This window comes from Terrapene carolina, unplaced genomic scaffold (genome assembly GCF_002925995.2).
Source record: "Terrapene carolina triunguis isolate 2854851 unplaced genomic scaffold, T_m_triunguis-2.0 Scaffold247, whole genome shotgun sequence".
NCBI classification, from domain to species: Eukaryota; Metazoa; Chordata; order Testudines; family Emydidae; genus Terrapene; species Terrapene triunguis.
In genome coordinates, this window is record NW_020664598.1 from 10,948,454 (window position 1) to 10,971,205 (window position 22,752).

Here is a 22,752-nt window from a genome sequence, read left to right on the forward strand (position 1 = left end):
GGGACTTTTCAGCTTGGAAAAGAGATGACTAAGGGGGGATATGATAGAGGGCTATAAAATCATGACTGCTGTGGAGAAAGTAAATAAGGAAGTGTTATTTACTCCTTCTTATAACACAAGAAATAGGGTTCACCAAATGAAATTAATAGGCAGCAGGTTTAAAACAAACAAAAGGAAGTATTTTTTCACACAACGCACAGTCAACCTGTGGCACTCCTTGCCAGAGGATGTTGTGAAGGCCAAGACTATAACAGGGTTCAAAAATGAACTAGATAAGTTCATGGAGGATAGCTCCATCAATGGCTATTAGCCAGGATGGGCAGGGATGCTGTCCCTAGCCTCTGTTTGCCAGAAGCTGGGAATGGGCGACAGGGGATGGATCACTTGACGATTACCTGTTCTGTTCTTTCCCTCTGGGGCATCTGGCATTGGCCACTCCTGGAAGACAGGATACTGGGCTAGATGGACCTTTGGTCTGACCCAGTATGGCCGTTCTTATGTTCTTAAATAGTAATATGGTGAGATAATGTAAAATAACAACCAATAAACAGTATTTTGGTAGGTCTTAAACACTTCATGTTTATTGTACATTAAATAAAACACTTTAATTTCAGTTGAAAGAAACTTGATTTGTGGGTGAGTCATAAGAAATATAAATCTTCTAGATGAAGAAATATTCAACTGAAATGACCATTAAATGCATGTGTATTAAACAGTAAGTTTATAGCAAAACCGTATTCTTTTGAACTACTGTTGGATGAATAAGATCCATTATCAAAAGAGGTATGTATGTCAAGGCCCTACTGGATTGCCACTGGTTGATCAGTCTACTTTCACTCTACCAAAAATATGCCTAGCCCTACAAAGTACAAAGTAGAAGATTGTCTTCTCATGCGTATTACACGGCTTCTTCTCCTTTCTCATTAAAAAACAAACAAAACACATTATCAAACAGAAAACAATGCTGAACGTTACAAAATGTGTCTTGGCTTCAATTTCAACCCCAAAGCAATCCATGCGTAACTTTTATTTTCAGCAGCAGGAAGGGGAAAAAAAGCAGGGAGGCACACTGTTGTGATGCTATTGCAGAAATTAAAATGCTGTAATGCTGGCTACCAGTTTCCAATGCAGTGGCGGGAAAACACTGTGTGGACGGGCTCTCACTTTCCCTCAGGGTTGCCTGCTTGCATTTCTTGCATATATGAATGAACGATATGTGGAGGCACCCCTTGCATTAATAGTCTGAAGAACGAAAGTCCACCTATGGACAAGAAACAAGACAATCGAATGGTTAAAATTACCAGGAGAAATAGATTTTTAAAATATTTCTCTGGCTCTCTGTGAAAAATATTGAGCCAGTTAAGTGACAGAGATCTAGTCAGTCCCTATGCTGTATTTTCTCTTGACACATGGTGAAATTTACCCCTGTGCAATGGGCCAGCACAAAGGTTACTCATAATTTAAGCCCTAAGTTGGGATTTTAAGTGGTGCATAGAACTTGTGCTGGCCCCTTGCAAAGGGGTGTATTTCACCTGTAATGGGCCAGAGTCGGTCATCAGTTGCACCCAATGCAACCCCACCGATACACAATACATAGCTTCATCTCAGACAACCCTGTTCATTTCAATGGAGTTGCATGAAGTGTATCTAAGGGTAGAATTTGACTAAGAAAGTCCAGTGCAGAGAACACTTGACACGCAGAAAAAAGACAAGAAGTGCAGATTCACATTATTAGTGCTGGATTTTATAATAAACATTTAGCAAAATATTTACTATATCTCTTGGAATTTGACTGAAGTATGTGTAACTTATTTATGTGTATGAAAGAATTGCAGAAAAAGGCCAGGATTTTCAAAAATAGATGCTTGAATTTAGGTTCTGAAGCCCATATTTAGGCACCTAAATTTTCAAGAAGTTCTTTGAAAATCTGACTATAAATTCTCAAATAAATGAAGTAGAATTGGCATGAGTATTATTCCTGTTTTTATTGTAAAAAATCTCCTCTAAGATTCAGCAGTGAGCTTTCATTTTAGTTTCAGCACCTTCAATATGGCACTGGCCCTTATTATAGTTTGAGCACAGGCGTGGGAGCCAGCAACTCCTGAAAGTGAAACCTTTCTCTGACACCGTGACCTTAAGGAAATCACTAAGGCCAGATGCTCCTCTTCTGCATTGTGTGGAGGGGAGTTAATGTACATGGAAAGACTGCAGGGTCAACATTTGGAAGGGAGCCATGGGTACACTGCATATGCTCCTTCCAAGCTGGCAGTAGGCGCTCCACACAATGAATTAACGAATACTGTCAAATACTGCTGTCAGAGCTGGTCTTTGAGAGGTGTAAAGCCTGAGGATGTGCTTCCCCCATTTCCTCACTTCCTTGATTCTGAGGAAAAACAGAATTGTCAAGACACATCTCAGTAATTGTGGGTTGTTTTTTTTTAAGGTGATACATTTAACTTTCTTTGTCGCAGGCAGCACCTTGAAAATGTAAATCAGTTACTGGGGTTCAAAGTTTGTCACAGTTTCCCCTAAAATTATGGCTCATTCATGACCTCTCCTACAAACATCTAGTGCTAGCCACTGGAGCCCATGAAAGCCATAGGTGTGAGGACCCCGCCACAGGTTTGGGGAGACCCCTGTGGAAGAATTTGTCAAGTGGACTGCTATTCATGGTGATGTGATTGTTTCCCAGCTTCCTGCAGCTTTATTATTAAAAATTTATATTATGGTAGTTCCCACAGGTCCCAAGACCGAGTTAAGAGAAGCCAGAAACTGAAGCAAAAATGGCACTTCAACGAAGAGGCATTTGCACAGGAAGTGAGTGAAATGGATCTTGAGTATAAGGTCAACAAGGACATCGATGAAGACTACAAAGAGTTTATCTCACAGATAATCTCAGCAGCTAAGAAGGCAAAGGCATTGAAAATGCTGGGACGCAAGCAGAGGATCAGCGAGGAAACTGTGAATCTGATGGCGAGGAGGGCGTGCTTGAAATTAGAAGGAAAAATGGGTGAAGAATACAGAACACTGTGCAAAGAAATTTGTGTGAAGATCAAAGAAAATTACAAAGACTTTAGAAAGAAGAAATTGAGAGAGGAGTCCAAAAAGAATGAGAGTCTGAAGAAGGTACAAAGAGATGTTAGGCTGAAACAGATTATCCTGGCAGCGCTGAAAAATGAAAATGGTGAAAAGGACATTGAAAAGGAGTAAGATAAATGAAATCTGTACAAAATTCTACAATGACCTCTACTCCTCGCATGTCAATGTCCAGCGTACACTGTCAAGGCAGCAGGTTACAGAAGAAGTTCCTGACGTTATGTGGGAAGAAATTGAATACGCAGTTTGTAACATAAAGAAAGGGAGAAGTCCGGGAGTGGACGATGTTTGTCCGGAATATCTCAAAGTAGGGGAAGATACTCTCTTCAAAGCATTGGAGCAGCGGTTCACCATCTACATCAATAGCAAGCATGTTCCAGATGCATGGAAGAAATCGAAAACAATACTATTGATGAAGAAAGGCAATCCAGAAGAACTGAGCAACTACTGTCCGATCACACTTCTCTCAAGTGTATAAAGTCTTCATCTGCGTCATACTCAATCGGATTAAGAAGGATCTTGAAATGCACGAAAGCAGAGAATAAGCTGGTTTCTGCTTGGGGTATTCGACAATTGATCACATCCACTCAGTTCGGCAGCTCATCGAAAAATGCAAGGAATACAAAGTACCATTGTGTATTGCATTTGTCAACTACAAAAAGGCATTCAACTCGGTAGAGATCAACGCTGTACTCAATGCGCTCGGAATTGATCCGAGGTACATCGACCTGCTGGAAGAAATTAACTGCAATTGCTCGACAGAGATAACATTATTCAATGTCCCCTGCAGTATTACTATATGCAGAGGAGTCAGACAAGGCGACACAATCTCACTGAAGCTGTTTGCAGCAGTACGAGAGTTGCTGTTCAAGAAATTGAACTGGGAAGAAGGAATCAGAATTGACGGAGAACAGTTAACGCATAAGTCTTCACTGACGACTGTGTAATACTGGCAAAGGACACAGCAGAACCGGAGAACAGATTGCAGAAACTGCAAAGACTTTTGCATGATATCGCGTTGGAAGTGAAGATGTCAAAGACGAAGTGGATGTGGACTGAGCATTGTGCGGAAGGAATCATCACTGTAAACGGGAAAGAAATCGAGGAGGTCGAAAATATATTTACCTGGGTCAGCAGCTGAGCAGAGACAACTCATTCGAAGGGGAATGCAGTAGGAGACGAAAGGCGTGGTGGCAAGTTTCAACAAACTAAAGATGTGTCTAACGGATGATGAACTGCCCATGAAGAAAAGGAAAGAACTGTTTAACTCCACTGTTCTGACAGCAATGATATACAGAGCGGAAAGCTGGTCAACGACGAAAGCAGAGGAAGAAACATTCGCTGTCACCCAGAGAGCAATGGAAAGGCGAATGTGTAAGATATAGCTCCGTGATCACATACCGAATGAGGAGATCAGAAGGCATACAGAGGTGACCAGTGTAGTGCAGGTGATATATGATGCAAAGCGAAGATGGGCGGGTCATGTAGTCCACAGACAAGACAATAGGTGGACAACCCTCATCAGTGACTGGATCCCCAGAGACCACAAGTGACCACTGGGCAGACCGAAAATGCGCTGGGCTGATCCCATGACAAAACTCTTTGGCCAGAAATGGAAAGAACGTGCTCTCAACAAAACAGAATGGTGTGGCGTTGACTTGCATTCGTGGATGGATGGACGAGGACAAGCCGGACAGAGGTGACAAAGGTGATAGGTCCCAATAAGAACTGAGGGGTCTCACTGTGCTGTGTGTTGCTTTGTCCCTTCCGACCCTCTGGAAAGTCTGTTTCTTGTCTCTGGGGAGCTGGGCTTGCTTTGGAACTTTGACAGGCAGCGGTGTCTACTGAATGAGCATCCTACAGCACAGTCAACATCCACAGCCTCTCAGGGCTTCCAGGGTTTGGAAGGCATATTGCTTTGGATCTGGCACTGTATGGGTAAAGAGAGGGGACCAAACCTGTTTTTAGTTACACTGGCACAATGTAAACCTGGGGCTATCACGAAGACAATGGAGTTATTCAGAATTTAGCCTGGTGTGATGGAGGGCACAGGTTGACCTGAGACCTTTAAAATAGATTTTAATATATATAGAAACATGAGAAAATTTTACGTTTTTCACTCTGTGCAGGACAATACCGGGTCTGTTTTTAGACCCAGCTTTGCATTTTATGATTTTGTTTTGTATTGTACCATGCTTCCACCACTCTCTCTTGTTTCTAGTTAACTCGCCTTTTTTAAATAAACCTAATCTTGTTTTGTTGTAAGTGCTCACATATACTGTATGATTTTACAGGAGCAGTGGTTTAAGGTAAAACTAGCCAACTGGGGTATGCTGCTCATCTAAGAGCAGAGGACCTGGGATTTCTGTGAGTAGCCAGTGTCAGGAGCTGGATATCACAGGAGAATGATTCAAAGGGACTTGGGGATGAGGGTGCACCTAATGATAACTTACAAGATGATGACAGCACTGGATTAGCCCAGAGGAGAGTGCCTGAGTGGCTAGCAGGCTGGTGATGTTAGAGAGCTAACACTGAACTACCAGAGACAAGGCTACCTCTCCTTAGAGGCAGGGGGTAAAAAGGTGTGTCAGTCTTGGGTACCCCATGAACTGTCAGAGAGGGACAGTGGGAAAATGGCAAATATTTTGCTAAAAATATTAGAGATCACCCCTCCTCGATAGGGAAGGTTGGTATGCATGATAAAGAAACTGCATTGCTACTGTACCTTTTATAAGTCTGCATGGATGTTCACTTCTGCAAGGTGCAAACACAACCAACCCCTAATAACACTTACCTTCTGAGGCATTTCTGTAGCACACCAAAAGTTTTAAAGCAAAAGTACATTTTCAGGATGAACACATCATTCTCTTTACCTGAGCAAACTGTACATTTCAGCTAGATTAAACTGACTGATCCAATATTGATATAATCTTATTCTACTTACACAATTTAGGACAAGCCAATATATCCATTAACAACATTTTCCTACTAAAGAGCCATTATTTAATTGTAGCTCCAAGTAAGTGAGCTACATCATTTAACCTTATCATTCTTTCAGAGTTGTGCTTTCCTGGTCTTAGGTAAATGCTTAATACAGACAAAAAATGGCATGCTTTATAGCATTCTTTAAAACGTGTGTAATGCAAATGTTCATAAGAATCATTCATTTTTAAATAAAATTAAGTGATGTAAAAATGGTCTCATTTATTTAGAAGTCTATCCTTAGATGCAAATAATTGACTGTAGATGAAAAATTGCTCTTATGTTACTTGTATTTTCTCTATGGTAAGTAATTAACCTAACTCATGCTCTGTTAAATTCAGTTGAAGCATTTTCACTAGCAGAAAGTAAGTGGATGTACCACTAAAGGGAGTTACTATAACAAGCAATTATTGGAAAGATTAAGGGTTAATTGTTAGTTTAAGGATAGTGTAATATAAATTCTAATTATTAAATTATTGATTGAAAAACATTTTCATTAAATGACATAATGAAAATCATGCCATACTTGGCAGGCTTTGTATGACGTGAAAACAGACATAAGCTTCATATGCAAGAACCATATGAAAGCTTACCTTAGATGGCAATATACATTCAAAAATCCTTACTGTGCAACTAAGGGAGAGAGAGAAAGAGAAATAAGCACTTAATTGCTAACACCAAAGTAGAGAACTTGTTGGGTGAAATTACGTTCATAATTATGACAAGATGATGTTTTAATCCTTAGTCATGTAAAATATGTAAGAAATAGAAGCACATGGAAAGTAAATGGCAGGGATCCAGTACCACTTCAAAATTATAATTAATATGTGATATTAATATGCACAAACAAATATGACTGTCTTCTGTAATTAGTCTAGGGTACACAGTGGAGCCAGTCAAATTGTGCAATTGACTTTTAGAATAAAAGTTTCCAAACTTAGCTTCAGGCGAAGCTAAAACATATATATATATTTGTGTTTTTCAACACAGGAAAAAACCCACACACATAGCATTATAAATATATATACATATGTTGAAACTCTAAAAGGCAAAATTATCAAGTATAGACTAGTTACACACCAGTACCTTATTATGTACCTTTACACAAATACATATTTACATTAGTTAAGGCATGCCATTTACTCTATAGGAACCATTAGTTTTAATTAAGTATTTTATGTATGTAGTGTTATGTATGGGCACTAAACTGTAGCAGCCATTTACAAAAAGAAATATTCAAAAATATCTAAAATGGTTGCAGTACATTCTAGCTTAATTGCGTCACAAGAGTAAGTTTTTAAATTGTGCATCTGAAAGCCTCCAGTTCTGGAAACATCAGTGTTTGGGCATTTCTGCAATTTAAAAATGGCCATGTTGATATTTTTGAATTTTGGTAATGTTAAAAACGTCCTTTCTATTTAAAGGGGTAAATTCTCTGCTGGTGTAACTCAGCTGAAGCTGAATTTGAAGTTAACAGAGTTATGCTCATAGATAATTTATTTGGTTCTAAGGGTGAAATCCTGGCCCCACTGCGTGGGTATGTCTACACTGCAATTAAACAACTGCAGCTGGCCCGTACCAGCTGACTTGGGCTTGCAGGACTGTTTAATTGCGGTGTAGACGTTCGGACTTAGACTGGCATCTGGGCTGTAGGACCCTGTGAGGTAGAAGGGTCCCAGAGCTCGAACTGCAGCTCGAGCCCGGGAATCAATGCTGCAATTAAACAGTCCCTTAGCCCGAGCCCCGCAAGCCCGAGACAACTGCATGGGTCAGCTGCAGGTGTTTAATTGCATGTAGACATGCCCACTGACATCAATGGAAAAGTCCCATTGACTTCAACAGAGTTAGTATTTCCCCCTTAGACTTTGCATGCCAAGTGTCAGCCTGTATTGAAGTTCTAAGTACCAATTCAGAATAGAAATGTAGTTTACAATAAGGAATAAATTTTAAAATAAAATGGATAACATGGTGATACCTCTGTTCTTTCAATAATTCTCCAGGTTATATCAAACTAACCTAAACCTGATCCTCTGAGATGCAGATCACCTCTTGAGAGAAATTGAGTCACCTTGACAAAGGGAGTTGCATACATTTAAGGATTTTGTTTGTTTGTTTGTTTTTTATACACACATATATGCATGGTTTTATGTCTAATGAGAAAGTATAAATTCTTGCCTCAACTTTGCATAACTCTGATGTTAGCTCCTACATTCTTGATTAATTTGGCCTTCTTTGCTCATGTGACATAGCCAATGTATGCCATGAGACACTAGCTAGTACAATCTAAAAGCAACTAAGGAATACACACTTTACATGCAAATACATTTTGATGTAAAAAGAGAGGAATGGAATGGAAGGTAATGTCCAGTGGAATATGCTTTTTATAAACCTGTTTCTTCCCCGCCAAGAAGAATGGTTCTCCTGGGGTAATTATTCCATGATATAACACTGCAGAATTAGAATATTCGTACTGGTATTTATTCTTGTTTGAAATTGTTCCCAATTAATTTAACAACTTATTTTTTTAATATGATTAAAACCAATTGCAACTTTTCTCAGAATCCATTACTATCATCGAGTTATTGAAGTGATAAGCAACCTTGGCTTCACTCTTAAGGCTGATCACTCTCTCCAAAGTAGTCAATTATCTCATGACAACAGGTTCATGATTAGGGCCCTACCAAATTCATGGCCATGAAAAACACGTCATGGATCATGAAATCTGGTCTCCCCCTGTGAAATTTGGTCTTTTGTGAGCTTTTGTGTTATACTATATAGATTTCACAGGGGAGACCAGCATTTGTCAAATTGAGGGTCCTGATCCAAAACGGAGTTGCAGGGGGGTCACAAGGTTATTTTGAGGGGGGGGGTCACAGTATTGCCACCCTTACTTCTGTGCTGCCTTCAGACCTGGGCGGCTGCTGACTGAGGGCCCAGCTCTGCAGGCAGCAGCACAGAAGTAAGGGTGGCACTATCATACCAGGCCATCCTTACTTCAGTGCTGCTGCTGGCAGTGGCTCTGCTTTCAGAGCTGGGCTCCCGGGAAGTAGCCCCTACTCTCCAGCTGCCCAGCTCTAAAGGCAGGCTGTTGCCAGCGGGTGACCTCTGGGGGAGGGGGCGAAGGGTCACATGACTCTCCCCAAAATGCTGAGGGGGGCAAGGCCAGCAGCTGGGGAGATGAAGGGGCAGGGCCAGATTTGGAAGGGAAGAGGCGGGGCCAGAGCCTCTCCTCTTCCGGCCTCCTGGCCACGCTGCCTGGTGCAGCTTGCAGACTGTGTGTCTCCGGAGGCTGCCTGGGAGAGAGCAGCCGCTGGGTGCCGCACCACGGGCAAGATCCCAGGCAGGCAGTGTGGCTGGAGGCTGCCTGGGAGAGTGCATTAGTGGCTCCACACATGCCAGGGGGACTGGAGTAGAGCCCCCCCTCCTACCCCCCGGCCAGGTAACATGGGATGGGGAGGGGACGGGGAGAGCACAGGGTCCCTGGGCTGGGGGCGGGGACGAGTCACATGGGGGGTCATTTGGGGAACAGGTCGGGGAGGAGTCACGTGAGGGGGTCACGTGGGAGGGGGTCACGTGCCTCCCTTTAGCTGGTGCCTCCTTTGCGTCCCTCCCACTAGTTACCAATCCCCCTCACAACTCCTTGATGGTTCAGGACCCCTAAAATTACAACACTGTGAAATTTCAGATGTAAATAGCTGAAATCATGAAATTTGCAATTTTAAAAATCCTGTGACTATAAAATTGAACAAAATGGACCGTGAATTTGGTAGGGCCCTATTCATGATACAGTCTCTTAGGGCCTGATCCAAAGTCAACTGAAGTCAAAGGGAGTCTTTCTATTGATTTCAATGGGTTTTGGAACAGGTTCTATCTACTGAAAACAAAACAAGACAATGATTACGAATTCTTATGACAAACCAGCCATGATTAGGAATCTAGCTCAAGGAACCGTAAAAAATATTTTAAAAATTTTCTTTGGGGAGAGGGTGTGTGAAAAATCCAATAATAGTTTTAATGGAATTCTGTGTTTATATAGCTTGTCATCTTGCAAGACAGATCAAACTTTTTTTCTTAACAAAGATCTTTTACAAATTGCAGCATGAACTTTTTCAGCACTCTTGTAGACAAATAAACTTGTCATGCTATTGTAGTAAATAGCCCAACTGTTTGCCATTTTAAGTACATCTAATAGACCTGAAAAAGATTAAGCAAATGCTGTGGTTTATCGGAAATAAATAACATCTATGAACAGAAAACATTTCACTGACAGTAAAATGAAATACTTGATATTCTATTTGTCTATTATTATCAATAAAATGTTTAAAGAAATGAGGTAAAATTTGTAACTCCTTATAGTCTAGATTTGAAGCCTAAGATGATATATGCAAAGTGATAAAAGAAGACAATTGTAATGCACTACTGGTATACCGTGCTATTACCATAACTTTTCATTTATTTAGATACCAGATAAAATATGAGTAGTATACTGTATCCATGATATTTTTGTGACATTCCTAGGAATATGTCTACATGTTAAAACAGAGATTACTAACAGCTCAGAAACAGAGGAAAGAAATTCTGGACTATTTAGAAAAATGAGAGTTAGTGCATGGTGTTTTTGTATGGTGTATATCTGTCTAACACGATGTGCTATCCAAAAAAAAGTAGTTACAGTACTGTAGCTCTTAAACTCACCAGTTATATAACATCCCTTATATTATAGCTTTGATCCTGCAGTCCTTACCCAGGAAAAATTCACTGAAATCAATAATGTTTTGCCTGAAAAATGACTGTAGACTCAGGCCCTAATTTTTTACTTCCTGGAGTAAAGCGGAAGCTACATTTAAAAAAATATATATACACAATGATTTGTTTCCATTGACTCAGAATGCCTTTCCTCCAGAGATCACTTTTCTTTGTGTCGTTGTGCTGCTCAAGCATCTGATCACTCCTGCTGAGGCAGCAGACGGGCAGAGTGTACAACCAGCATATAAGTGGATGGATGGGGGAACACCTGTAAAGTTACGTTTTTACAATCTGGCTATGTGCAATACCCACTGCATTTGTCTCTCTTTCACATAGCAAATCCGGACTGTTTATTAATGCACAGATGCCAAAAGCTGGGACTGGACAACAAGGGATGGATCACTGAAAAAATTTTACTGTCCTGTTCATTCCCTCTGAAGTATCCAGCTCTGGCCACTGTCAGAAGATAGGATACTGGGCTAGATGGACCATTGGTCTGACCCAGTATGGCCATTCTTATGGTCAGTACAATTGCTGATTATGGGCTTGATCCTACTCTACTTGAATGCCGTGGTTAAACTCTCCCTGACTTTAATAGCAGCAAGACGGAAACCTCTCCACAGATGTACTGTATTTGAGTCTAACAACATGCTAGTCTGAACCTTCTTTTGAAAGGTGAAAAAATTAATGGCTAAATATGCTAGTTTAAAGGAAGGAATATAAACAAGAGAGATGATTCGTGGTCCCTAATTGTTGGGGATTAGGAAGGGAAAAAGGATTTGCATGCCTCATGAGTTTGGGGGGGAGCGCTGGACTGCCCAACGGTTAAGATGAGGTTAGATTTAAAAACCAGTCAATCAACAAGAGAGGTGTGACGTGGGTTAAACAAAGAATTGGTCAAAGACAGTGAGAACGCACAGCCCAGGATGGAACGCTGACAAAAGACACAACTATTTCTAGGACTCTTTCCAGATCTGATGCAGAAAGTGGATACAATGACATGCTTTGAACATGAAGACTTTCAGCTTTTGTATAGTCTCTGGGGTCTGCCAAGATCATTCACTTTACTTTTTTAACGTAAATGTTGAGTTCTTTAGGGGGAAAAGGAGGCATGGAAGCTATTAATAAGGATCCATGAATGATCATGCTTCAAAGCTCTTGAGGGCGAAGGCGGGGGAAGGGGTAGTGGAAGGTTTTGTTTAAAAGTGGGGAAGGATGGACTGAGACACCGCTAAGGGGAGTGAGTTTCACACCCTTCTTCCCATCACAGCACATGCATGATTGTTTGCTAATCTAGGATGTGACACCACAGCAACTGAGGTTATTTGAGGCACCTAAGCTTCCTGACAGTATGAATAGGACAGGGCTGCTAGTTCGACATTCTTGCTGAGTGATTCTTGGGCTTTGGAACTTGCTTTCTGAGTTGGGTCTGCTGAAAACTTGATAGTGTGACCTTCAGGACATGCTGCAAGACCTACTTGTTTACCGAGGATTCCCCTTGGGATGGATGATTGGGGAAATGAAGAGATCTAACTGAGGGGCTGGGGCATGGGGGGTGTTAGGAGCTGAGTTGTGAAGAATTGTTTTTCTTTCATATAACAAGCTGTAGAAGTAGTCAGTCATGGATGCGGGTAGGCATGGCTGTCAGTGGTAGTATTTTGGATTGTTTGCAGTTTTTTGTGCACCATCCAGAGCACCAGACTAGAGTCTTATAAATTAATTTTTTTTAAAAGTAGTAAGAGGTGGGTGGTGTCAGATCAAATGCCCATCAGGAAAAGGTTCAAAGGGGTCATCTCAAATGTAGCTGGTAATGACTTTTTGCATCATAGCCATTAAAGTTCTACCCAACTACATTACTGAGCATAACAGACACATTGAAAAATGATCTAAGCATTTTTACACTTCAAACATCAATTTGTAAATGCCAAATGTAAAGAAACATGATTCACATCAATATTGATCAGAATGGCAAAATCTCCCATTCATTCCTCAATAAACCACTGTTCAGGGCAGGATCAATTCTTGGTCAATGATTTCCAGGTCAATGTTGCAAAGTATTCTGTGGCTTAGATACCAGGGAAAGCCTGAATAAAGAGTTGGGTCTTGCATCATATGCTAAAAGTGGCAAGACTATAATTCATCCTGATGTCCAGTAGCAAAGACTTCCAGAGTATAGGGTTTCACACCATACTGGATCTTTTCTCTTGTACAGTTATTATCAACACTGTTGTTGGGTTTACTGAAGAATGCTACACGGTCTTTGGCAACAGTAACATCTATGGATGCTTAAGACTCCTAAATTTGACAAATATTAACCAAGGCAAGCTTATGCTCCAATACATCTGTTAGTCTTAAAGGTGCCACAGGACTCTCTGTTGCCATTAATCAACATTGTTTTTTCTGTTTGAACATGTTTGATATGCTCTATTTTCATGTAATTAAAAGCTATTCTGTAGGGGAAAAGTGCCCTGTTAAGTCATTGGACACATAGAGAGACAGAGAGATCTTACTGTGATCATAGAATTGTGTTATTTTGACCATTTTATTGTGAGCAGAACATTAAAGATTCAAAAGTTGAAGGTAACTACTGGTAAGGTATTTAGGGCTTGGGGGCTTATGAGTTATAATGAAAGATTAGTCTAACTTGGCCTCTAGATTTTAGTGATTAATGGCTATCTTTGTTAGGCCATATGATCTTCTCCTGTGCTGTGAAACAGGGAGCCTTGCTTGGTATTAAGAAACAGACTGTATAAATCTAGAATGAGGACATCACTTTCACCTGCCAGAATATAGTAAAAAGGTATCAGGACAGTCAAGAAACGTGGCTTTACTACCACATGAACAGACTAGTTATGTCATTACTTCCTTGCTACCATATTTGAGCTATGTGACAAGATATATCAGAAATTAAAGACAATATTAATCATAATCCAAAACAAACAGAAAGCAACCAGTATAGAAAAGCTAAATATATTTGCTTTCAGTACATACAAAATAATGGCTACAGAATAAGTCTTTTATGAATGCTAATGGGAAGGGGGTAGGTTTAGCAGATAAAATAAAAAAAGAACAAGTTAAAAATCACTTAGAAAAGTTAGATGCCTGCAAGTCACCAGGGCCTGATGAAATGCATCCTAGAATACTCAAGGAGCTAATAGAGGAGGTATCTGAGCCTCTAGCTATTATCTTTGGAAAATCATGGGAGATGGGAGAGATTCCAGAAGACTGGAAAAGGGCAAATATAGTGCCCATCTATAAAAAGGGAAATAAAAACAACCCAGGAAACTACAGACCAGTTAGTTTAACTTCTGTGCCAGGGAAGATAATGGAGCAAGTAATTAAGGAAATCATCTGCAAACACTTGGAAGGTGGTAAGGTGATAGGGAACAGCCAGCATGGATTTGTAAAGAACAAATCATGTCAAACCAATCTGATAGCTTTCTTTGATAGGATAACGAGTCTTGTGGATAAGGGAGAAGCTGTGGATGTGGTATACCTAGACTTTAGTAAGGCATTTGATACGGTCTCGCATGATATTCTTATCGACAAACTAGGCAAATACAATTTAGATGGGGCTACTATAAGGTGGGTGCATAACTGGCTGGATAACCGTACTCAGAGAGTTGTTATTAATGGTTCCCAATCCTGCTGGAAAGGCATAACGAGTGGGGTTCCGCAGGGGTCTGTTTTGGGACCGGCTCTGTTCAATATCTTCATTAACGACTTAGATATTGGCATAGAAAGTACGATTATTAAGTTTGCGGATGATACCAAACTGGGAGGGATTGCAACTGCTTTGGAGGACAGGGTCATAATTCAAAATGATCTGGACAAATTGGAGAAATGGTCTGAGTTAAACAGGATGAAGTTTAACAAAGACAAATGCAAAGTGCTCCACTTAGGAAGAAAAAATCAGTTTCACACATACAGAATGGGAAGAGACTGTCTAGGAAGGAGTACGGCAGAAAGGGATCTAGGGGTTATAGTGGACCACAAGCTAAATATGAGTCAACAGTGTGATGCTGTTGCAAAAAAAGCAAACATGATCCTGGGATGTATTAACAGGTGTGTTGTGAGCAAGACACGAGAAGTCATTCTTCCGCTCTACTCTGCTCTGGTTAGGCCTCAGCTGGAGTATTGTGTCCAGTTCTGGGCACTGCATTTCAAGAAAGATGTGGAGAAATTGGAAAGGGTCCAGAGAAGAGCAACAAGAATGATTAAAGGTCTTGAGAACATGACCTATGAAGGAAGGCTGAAAGAATTGGGTTTGTTTAGTTTGGAAAAGAGAAGACTGAGAGGGGACATGATAGCAGTTTTCAGGTATCTAAAAGGGTGTCATAAGGAGGAGGGAGAAAACTTGTTCACCTTAGCCTCTGAGGATAGAACAAGAAGCAATGGGCTTAAACTGCAGCAAGGGAGGTCTAGGTTGGACATTAGGAAAAAGTTCCTAACTGTCAGGGTGGTTAAACACTGGAATAAATTGCCTAGGGAGGTTGTGGAATCTCCATCTCTGGAGATATTTAAGAGTAGGTTAGATAAATGTCTATCAGGGATGGTCTAGACAGTATTTGGTCCTGCCATGCGGGCAGGGGACTGGACTCGATGACCTCTCGAGGTCCCTTCCAGTCCTAGAATCTATGAATCTATGAATCTATGAATCCTAAGAAAATATGCTTTTTAGACCATTTACTACATGTCTGATCCGAATCCCATTGACTTCAGGTGTTGGATTGGGCCTTAGGACCATTCACAATACCTGCAGTCAATACTAAAACATCTTGAATTCATAAAATATATTCATTTAATGGATTTAAAAGGGATATTCTCAAGGTTGCAGAAATCTGACCAACTTCTTCCCCTTTATGTCTGTTTGCAAAATCAATATGATTCTCTATATGTATTTTTCCTAAAAACAAATACAATAATAAGATCTATAAGCCAGTGAAAGATTCTCCTTTTGGAACTAGTGGAAGTGCCATTACGTGAGGCATTTAAAAGTACATTGGGCAAAACACTAGAAAAATATACTGTAGGGAATAACCCTGCACTGGACAGTGGAAAAACTATCTAGATCAGTGGTGTATCAAAGCCTCAAAGTATCTTGGGGCAAGAATAGGTTAGTGGGCCCTTTTCTGACTTTGAAATCTATCCTTCTCCAGGTCCCTCACAGACCCAATCCAGCCTCCATCCCCTACCTCCTTTCCAGCCCTCCTGTCCCTCCAGACCACTAGCTCCCCCACAGCCCCAATCGAGCCATCCCACCCCCCAGCTCCTGACAAGATTCCCTCCAGCTCCCTCGAGGCCCCCTACATGTCCCCAGTACCTGCCACAGCCCCCCTCACCCTGCCCCATTTCTGATCCGGCCCCCGTCCAGCTCTTCCTCAACCATCCTCCAGAGTCCTTCAGTCCAGCCCCCAGCTCCCCCAACCCCGATGCAGTCACCCCCGCAGGCTCTTTTAGTTCCCCTCCTGCCTCCTATTTTCCTGATCCACCCCCGCAGCTCCATTTCAGGCCTGTACAAGCCCTCCTCCAGCACTGCTCCAACCCCCTGTAACCACCATCCTCCCATCTATGATCCACACCCTCTGAGCTCCACTCCAAGCCCCTCCCCCCACCTTCAACAGCTCTGATCCAGCCCCCCAGTTCTACCCAGTTCTGCTCCAACCTCCTCTTCCACCTCCTTTTTTTAAGGCTGACAAACTTTATTGCCGTGTTTAGTTTAACTCCTTTTGGCATCCTTTACAGATACTCCTCCCATCCAAAACTGTTCCTTGCCTAATGCTTGTGGCATGCGCTGTACATCTGAGAGTCGTGCTGGAATTTGTCACATGAGCAGTACACCTTCTGGTCCCTAAGGGTCATGTCCACTCATGAAAGAACCCTTGACGTCAATGGATATTTGAATAAAAATGGTGCTAGGATATACCCCCCAGCATTTGCTTACTGCACTCTTGACTCTAATATATGCTGTAACAAAGAGTGGATTTGCTCTGATCTTAGAAACCTTACCTTTCACTTCCAGTTTGCATTCAACCGCTGCCTCTCCAAGTTCATTGACTGCTTTGCAGGTGTAAGTGCCTCCGTCATAAGGGTTGGGTTTGCGGATCTCCAAGGTACAGACACCTTGGTTACCAAACATTCTGTATCTTGGGTCATTTATTATAGTCACTTTGTTTTTCATCCAGGTTATTTTGGGCTGTGGTAAAAAGTGCACACAAATATAGGCAATTAAATGTTAAACGCTTTCTGTGACCTTGTATTAAAGTTGAATGATATATTAGTGGTATATTAACAAAATATTGACAAAAGGGAAGTTGTAGTCCATCCATAAAAATAAGTTTGGGCCATATCATGCCATTATAAGGGCCACAGCTCCCTGTGGCCCTTATAATTTAGCTGAATTCAATCAAGATAATATTTTTGGGTGGGCAAAAATGTACAGTTACATTACAAAGGGTGTACCATACAATAGTAAACTGACTAATAATTTTCAAGATCTAAATATTCTAGGTTTGTCAATAAAGCTGTTTTTTTTTACTAGTAACCAATGCATAGAACTTAATCCAAAACCTTGGAAGTGAATGGTGGATCAGAGAACACTTTTTAAATAAAAATTCTGAATTCTGATTTTACTGGGTCAGTTCAATTTTCTACTCTGGAAAATTGGTCAAAGAGAGAGAGAAACTCAGTTGGGCAGGGACCATGTGTTTGTACAGTGCCTAGCACAATGTGACCAGATCCTGACTGGGCCTTTGGGCGCTACATAATATAAATATTAGTATTTATAATTATAAAGAGTATTTTGTTTTAAACCAAAATCCTTATTGATGTATTGACCATGCAGCTCTTGTGAGTTACTGAAGTAGCAACCCTAGATTTGCCTGATCAGCTGGGAAAAATCCACATTTTCATTAGGATAATCTGTGGACTCAGTAAATCTCATAATACCCACGTTGTAGAGGGGTAAACTGAGACAGAAGGGGATGTGGTTTGTCCATTGTGATACAACAAATCAATGGCAGAACAGAGAGGAGTACTTAGGAATCCTGACTCTTGCTCTATTCTTTAGCCCACTGATTCTCCTTAGAGCATGTGTGTGAATTATAAGAACAGGAACAGTACTAGAAAACATCAGTGTCTGATTAAACTCTCCTTTCCCTTCACTGATGTTATTAAGTGGTATGCCATACCTTTGGATTTCCTCGAACACTGCAGTTCAAAGTAGTATTGTAACCAGCTACAGCATGTGTGTTAATTAAAGGTTGAGTAAACATTGGTGCTTCGGTGAAATTAAAGTCTTCATAAATTGGATTTTTGTAGACTTTACCTATGAAATAAATACAAGACGTTAGGAGCTGTTAGAACAAAGTTAAGCATTTCATATTGTTTTCAACAGTATTCAACAGTAAAGAGTGAGTCTGCTCTAATTTGCACTGCTTTATATACCAATGTAACTCCATTTATTGCACTCATTCTCACTAGCGTGAGAGCAGAATTGAGCCTGGAAAGTTACTGTAGTTTCTGATCATACTGTACAGAGGACTTAAAATCTCCCCTTGTTGTATGAATACATGGTATATTAAGTATAATGTATATACTCTGTATGCATGCCTGCAATTACACACACAGTTTGTACAACAATATGAATACTGACTAGCAGGCTGGTAAGAGTGATCAAAGAGGTGACTAAAATGTCATCTTAATGTTCCACATTTATTCTTGTCACTGATTTCTTTTCCTAATTTGTTCCATCTACAACTAGTATTTCCTAACTGCCAGTACTGTAAACTTGGGCTGGCACAGTCTCTGAAAATCCATATGTTCTTCTCCTTCATTTTGCACAGCACCACCAATAAAGACCACAGAAAATGTGTTGATCCTGTATAAAACAAAATCTAGTAGAGCTGGCTTTCTCGCTGATAATGTATCTGCACTTGTGGTGCTGACAGTAGTAAAAACATTATTTTTCTCTGTAAACTATGCTGATGCATAGAATGGACAGACGGGGTGAAATTCACCCCTGTGCCAAGGGCCAGCACCAAGGGCTATGCACAACTTACACCTTAGGCTCTCCAACAGGTGTTCACGGGTGCACGGGCCTTGTGCTGGCCCTCGGCACAGGGGTGAATTTTCAGTGACAAGAAACAATTACTACAGCCCCTCTTCTGACCACCCCACCCCACCCCACTTTTAAATAGAAAACTATTTCCGCTCTGAGCGATCTCACGGAGAACTGCCAGCTTTGTGAACTCACTGTTTTCAGTTTCCTTTATGCAGTCCCCATTTTTGATGGGCAGAACGGAGATGCTTTTCTTTCGAGCGAGAGAACAAAGTTCTGCGTCGCCAATAGGAATGCCATTAGCACTGGCTCATACAGCAAGCGACGGTTGTCACCCATCTCTCTAAACTTAAGCCAACTGCCTTCACAGGACATACTGTATCGGAGAGACTGAGCATTCCTGAACCCAGGTCATGCCCACTGCTGTTCTCCTTTACAACAGTTTATGTATAGATTACAACAACACCTTCATTTCTATTTTAAACTGATTGAAAGCTCAGATATATAATTCAGAATCGAGAGAGGAATTGATGTTACCATTTAAAATCAAGCGTCATCCTCCCATAGTTTGTTGCCTGTCCCATAATTTGCAGTTGTGTGTAGTGAATGCCATACACCACCAAACTGGAATGGTAGCAATTTACACTCACTTTGCACAGGTGTAAGTGGCCACACCAGGTACAAACAGTGGAGAATCAAATCTTTTGTCTCAGATTCCCTTCCCCACTCTGAACCCCATCCTTCCCCCTTAGGAACATAATTGACAGCTAACCATCCTTTGCGATCACAGCACTCTCTGTGGTCATTGTCGCGTCCTCACTGAGGCCACACATGTTTTCAGCGAAGATCCGGAAGTAGTACTCATTTCCTATGATGAGTTCAGTAATGGTGGCACTGGTTCGGTGGTAGTGCTCAATTACAGTGAACCATTCCTGCAAGAGACAAACACAGACTAAGTTTGCCTGCAACACACTTCGTTTATCAACAGCTAGGGTTTAGAATAGCCACTGTGCATATGAAAGCATGAGAACAAATTTTAAGCAATTTATATAACCAGTAAGGCATAATATAATAACTGAGTTGATGGCAATGGATTCTAAGCTAATCACTACACAGTAACTGGGTGATGACAGAAGGGTCACAAGCAATTCACCACTGTGCTATGAAGGGTGAATGGAAAGTGAACCCTATTAAATTGTCACATTCTGATGGTTAGTCAGGCGGGATAATTGTAGGAAATGCAATATTACAAAGGTCCTATTGTGCAAGAGAAGAAAGGCAGGCTCTGCCACTCAGATTTCATATTGCTGACAGAGAAAGTATTGCTGCAGATAAGAATGCAATCCCAGTACTAATCTGCCTCCTCTGACACTAGGCTAAATGAACAATATGATTATGGAAAGTATGATTCCATTCCGGTTATTTCTCATGATTTAAGAACAGTTTAATAGGGTAGGAGGAGCAGTGGATACAGCCCAAACTACAGACACTTCATCAGACAGGTGACTGGATCTTAGAGGCTCTTTCTCTTAGCAGTAGCAACAGTACAGTCTAAGGAGAGCAGTGTGTAAAGCTCACTCAGCCAGAGTCATGCGACTGGAAGGGGCCAGGTCTCCCATGGAAGTAGCCAAGAGGTAATTTATTTGATAAAAATATGACTTCCAATTCATTCTTGATTTAATTTTGAGAAATCGTGTAAATAAGGGACACTGACACAATGTAAAAAACAGCTAAAAAACCCTGTTTGTTAAATCAGTTTTTGAGGCAGTTCCAGGGGCAAAGTTAGAGGACAGAAACAAGCATTCAAAGTATGGCATGTGTATTTTTTTTTCTGTAACAAAGTCCTGTGGATGTGATTTCATCAGCTCTGAATTCCTGTGATTTCTGGCACAACACTCATCTCTTGGGAAGTATTATATACTCCAGTGCATACTGCTTCAGGCATCTATCTGCATAGCTCTCAAGAGACCCATGTTTAGATGAAAGGCATCTCTTTAAATATCAAATTTAAATTTGATCTTGGTACACAATATCCACCTAGTGAGATCAGCAAGACTAATGCTAAAAATATTATTCACGTAAAGCAGAATCTGACCATGAAAATGGTCTCTTTTATTTATGCCACCCCTTCCAGTTGTCTCCCTTTCTCACAGTATATATTTGTGTAAGTTTCTTGTGCCAGAGTTTATACTGATATGTACTAAACCTGCAGAGCCACATTATTTTAGACTTCCCAGTAATATAGCTCATAGCGCTCAGAAAGGATCATCTACTCGAAAGAAATTGGGACATCCTTTCTTCAGAGGCAACTGTTTAAGAAAATGTCCCTTTGGAAACAGTCATTATTTAAAATCCCACTTGGTACTATTACAGGAAAATTCTTGTCACAGACAGTGTGGAGATAACATGGAATCACTGCCCTATGAGCACACAGTACACTTTGGACACTAGTTATTATTTTATTTTGTATTACAGTAGCACCTAGAAGTCTGAACTGAGACGGGCCTCCATTGTGCTGGGCACTGTGTATGCATATAATCAGAGACAGGTCCTGGCCGGAACAGCTTACGGTCTAAAGAGAGATGAAGGGTGGGAGGGGGAATAAAGTCACAGGGAGGTGAACTGACTGGTCAAAGGTCACACAGCCGGTCAGTGTATTAGTATTCTTCTCATGCAAACTGGTTCATCTCTCTTAGATTCACAATGTCCAAACTTGCAGTATCTATTAAATGTAGAAATCCAACCCGTCTCTTACAGAGCTATAAAAATTGAAATAATAACAATAATTAGCTCTCATATAGCACTTTTCATCTGTAAATCTTAAAGCACTTTTCAAATTAGGTAAGTTATCAGTATCCCAATCTGTAAAATAGGGATAATCATACTTACCTAATTTGTGAAGTGTAGTACAGAGAAGTGAAGGGATTTGCCCCAGGTCACCAAGCAGTGACAGCTGGGAATAGAACTCAGATCTCCTAACCACCTAGTGGACTATCTGTGGGGCCACACTGCCTCCAAAATGAGCATTTGGGATTTTGATTCTCTATTTCCAGAGGGAATAAAACAGAATTATTTCTCTGCGTTCCCCGTGAACTCTGAGGGGTTTAGACAAATGAGATGCAGATCTACTCCTGCCCGTCCCCCTCACTTGCCCCATCTCTAATCTGAACGCAGATTTGTAAATACACATGTTCTCATTTATAAACTTTGAATACTGTGGACACTGGGATTTTCTGATGAGCTTTTGAGATTTTCTGAGTAGTGGTGTGGTTCTGTAATGATCCAATGCATCAATCATCGACATTAGTCCATGCAAATAGGGCTTTTTATATTTAAAAGAAAGAACATGGTGACTGTCGGATTTAAACTGAGTCAAACATATTTTATAACTTACCATGCTCTTCTTGTCTGCTTTTTGAATCGTGTACCCAATAATGGCTGCATTACCATCATCCTTTGGTGGCTGCCATGATAAAGCAACATTCTCTCCCCAAACATCCTCAATTGTTACAACATGTGGTGGGCCAGGGCGATCTGTAATGATGATATGGCATGGTCATCTTTCCATTACACCTGCTCTCTGTTTCTCTCTCTCTCATATATGATATATCTCTATCTAGATCTAGATCTAGATCTAGATAGAGATATATCTTACACACACAAAACAATGGTAAAAGATGACAAGTCAAGCACTCAAAAGTCAAGCACTCAAAAGTTAGGAAATGCCAGAATTCAAGTTGCCTCTAATTTGGCCTTTAATTTGACCCCATTCTGCGTATGCGTTATGATCCAGTCTTCAGTTACACGATCACATACTATTTTGGCAAAGTTATAAGCAAATGAAAATGTGATCTTATAATGGGAAGTCT

The 22,752-nt window shown here is 40.8% G+C and overlaps 1 protein-coding gene across 7 annotated transcripts in view; it reads right to left on the bottom strand.

The window, feature by feature from the left end:
- Nucleotides 1–553: 553 nt before the first annotated feature.
- MYBPC1 (myosin binding protein C, slow type) overlaps nucleotides 554–22,752 on the bottom strand; it is a 115,474-nt gene continuing 93,275 nt past the window's right edge. For 5 of the 7 annotated variants that reach the window (XM_029912821.1, XM_029912818.1, XM_024208157.3 and 2 more), the window contains 5 exons: nucleotides 22,278–22,417; nucleotides 19,656–19,815; nucleotides 18,015–18,151; nucleotides 16,834–17,020; nucleotides 554–1,261 (listed from right to left, as the gene is read on the bottom strand). In XM_029912821.1, the coding sequence (XP_029768681.1) occupies nucleotides 1,161–1,261; nucleotides 16,834–17,020; nucleotides 18,015–18,151; nucleotides 19,656–19,815; nucleotides 22,278–22,417 (725 nt within the window). In that variant the 3' untranslated portion in view covers nucleotides 554–1,160. Of the gene's footprint in view, nucleotides 1,262–6,671; nucleotides 6,712–16,833; nucleotides 17,021–18,014; nucleotides 18,152–19,655; nucleotides 19,816–22,277; nucleotides 22,418–22,752 lie in introns of all 7 variants that reach the window. The other 2 variants (XM_029912819.1, XM_029912820.1) reach the window with 2 other exon arrangements.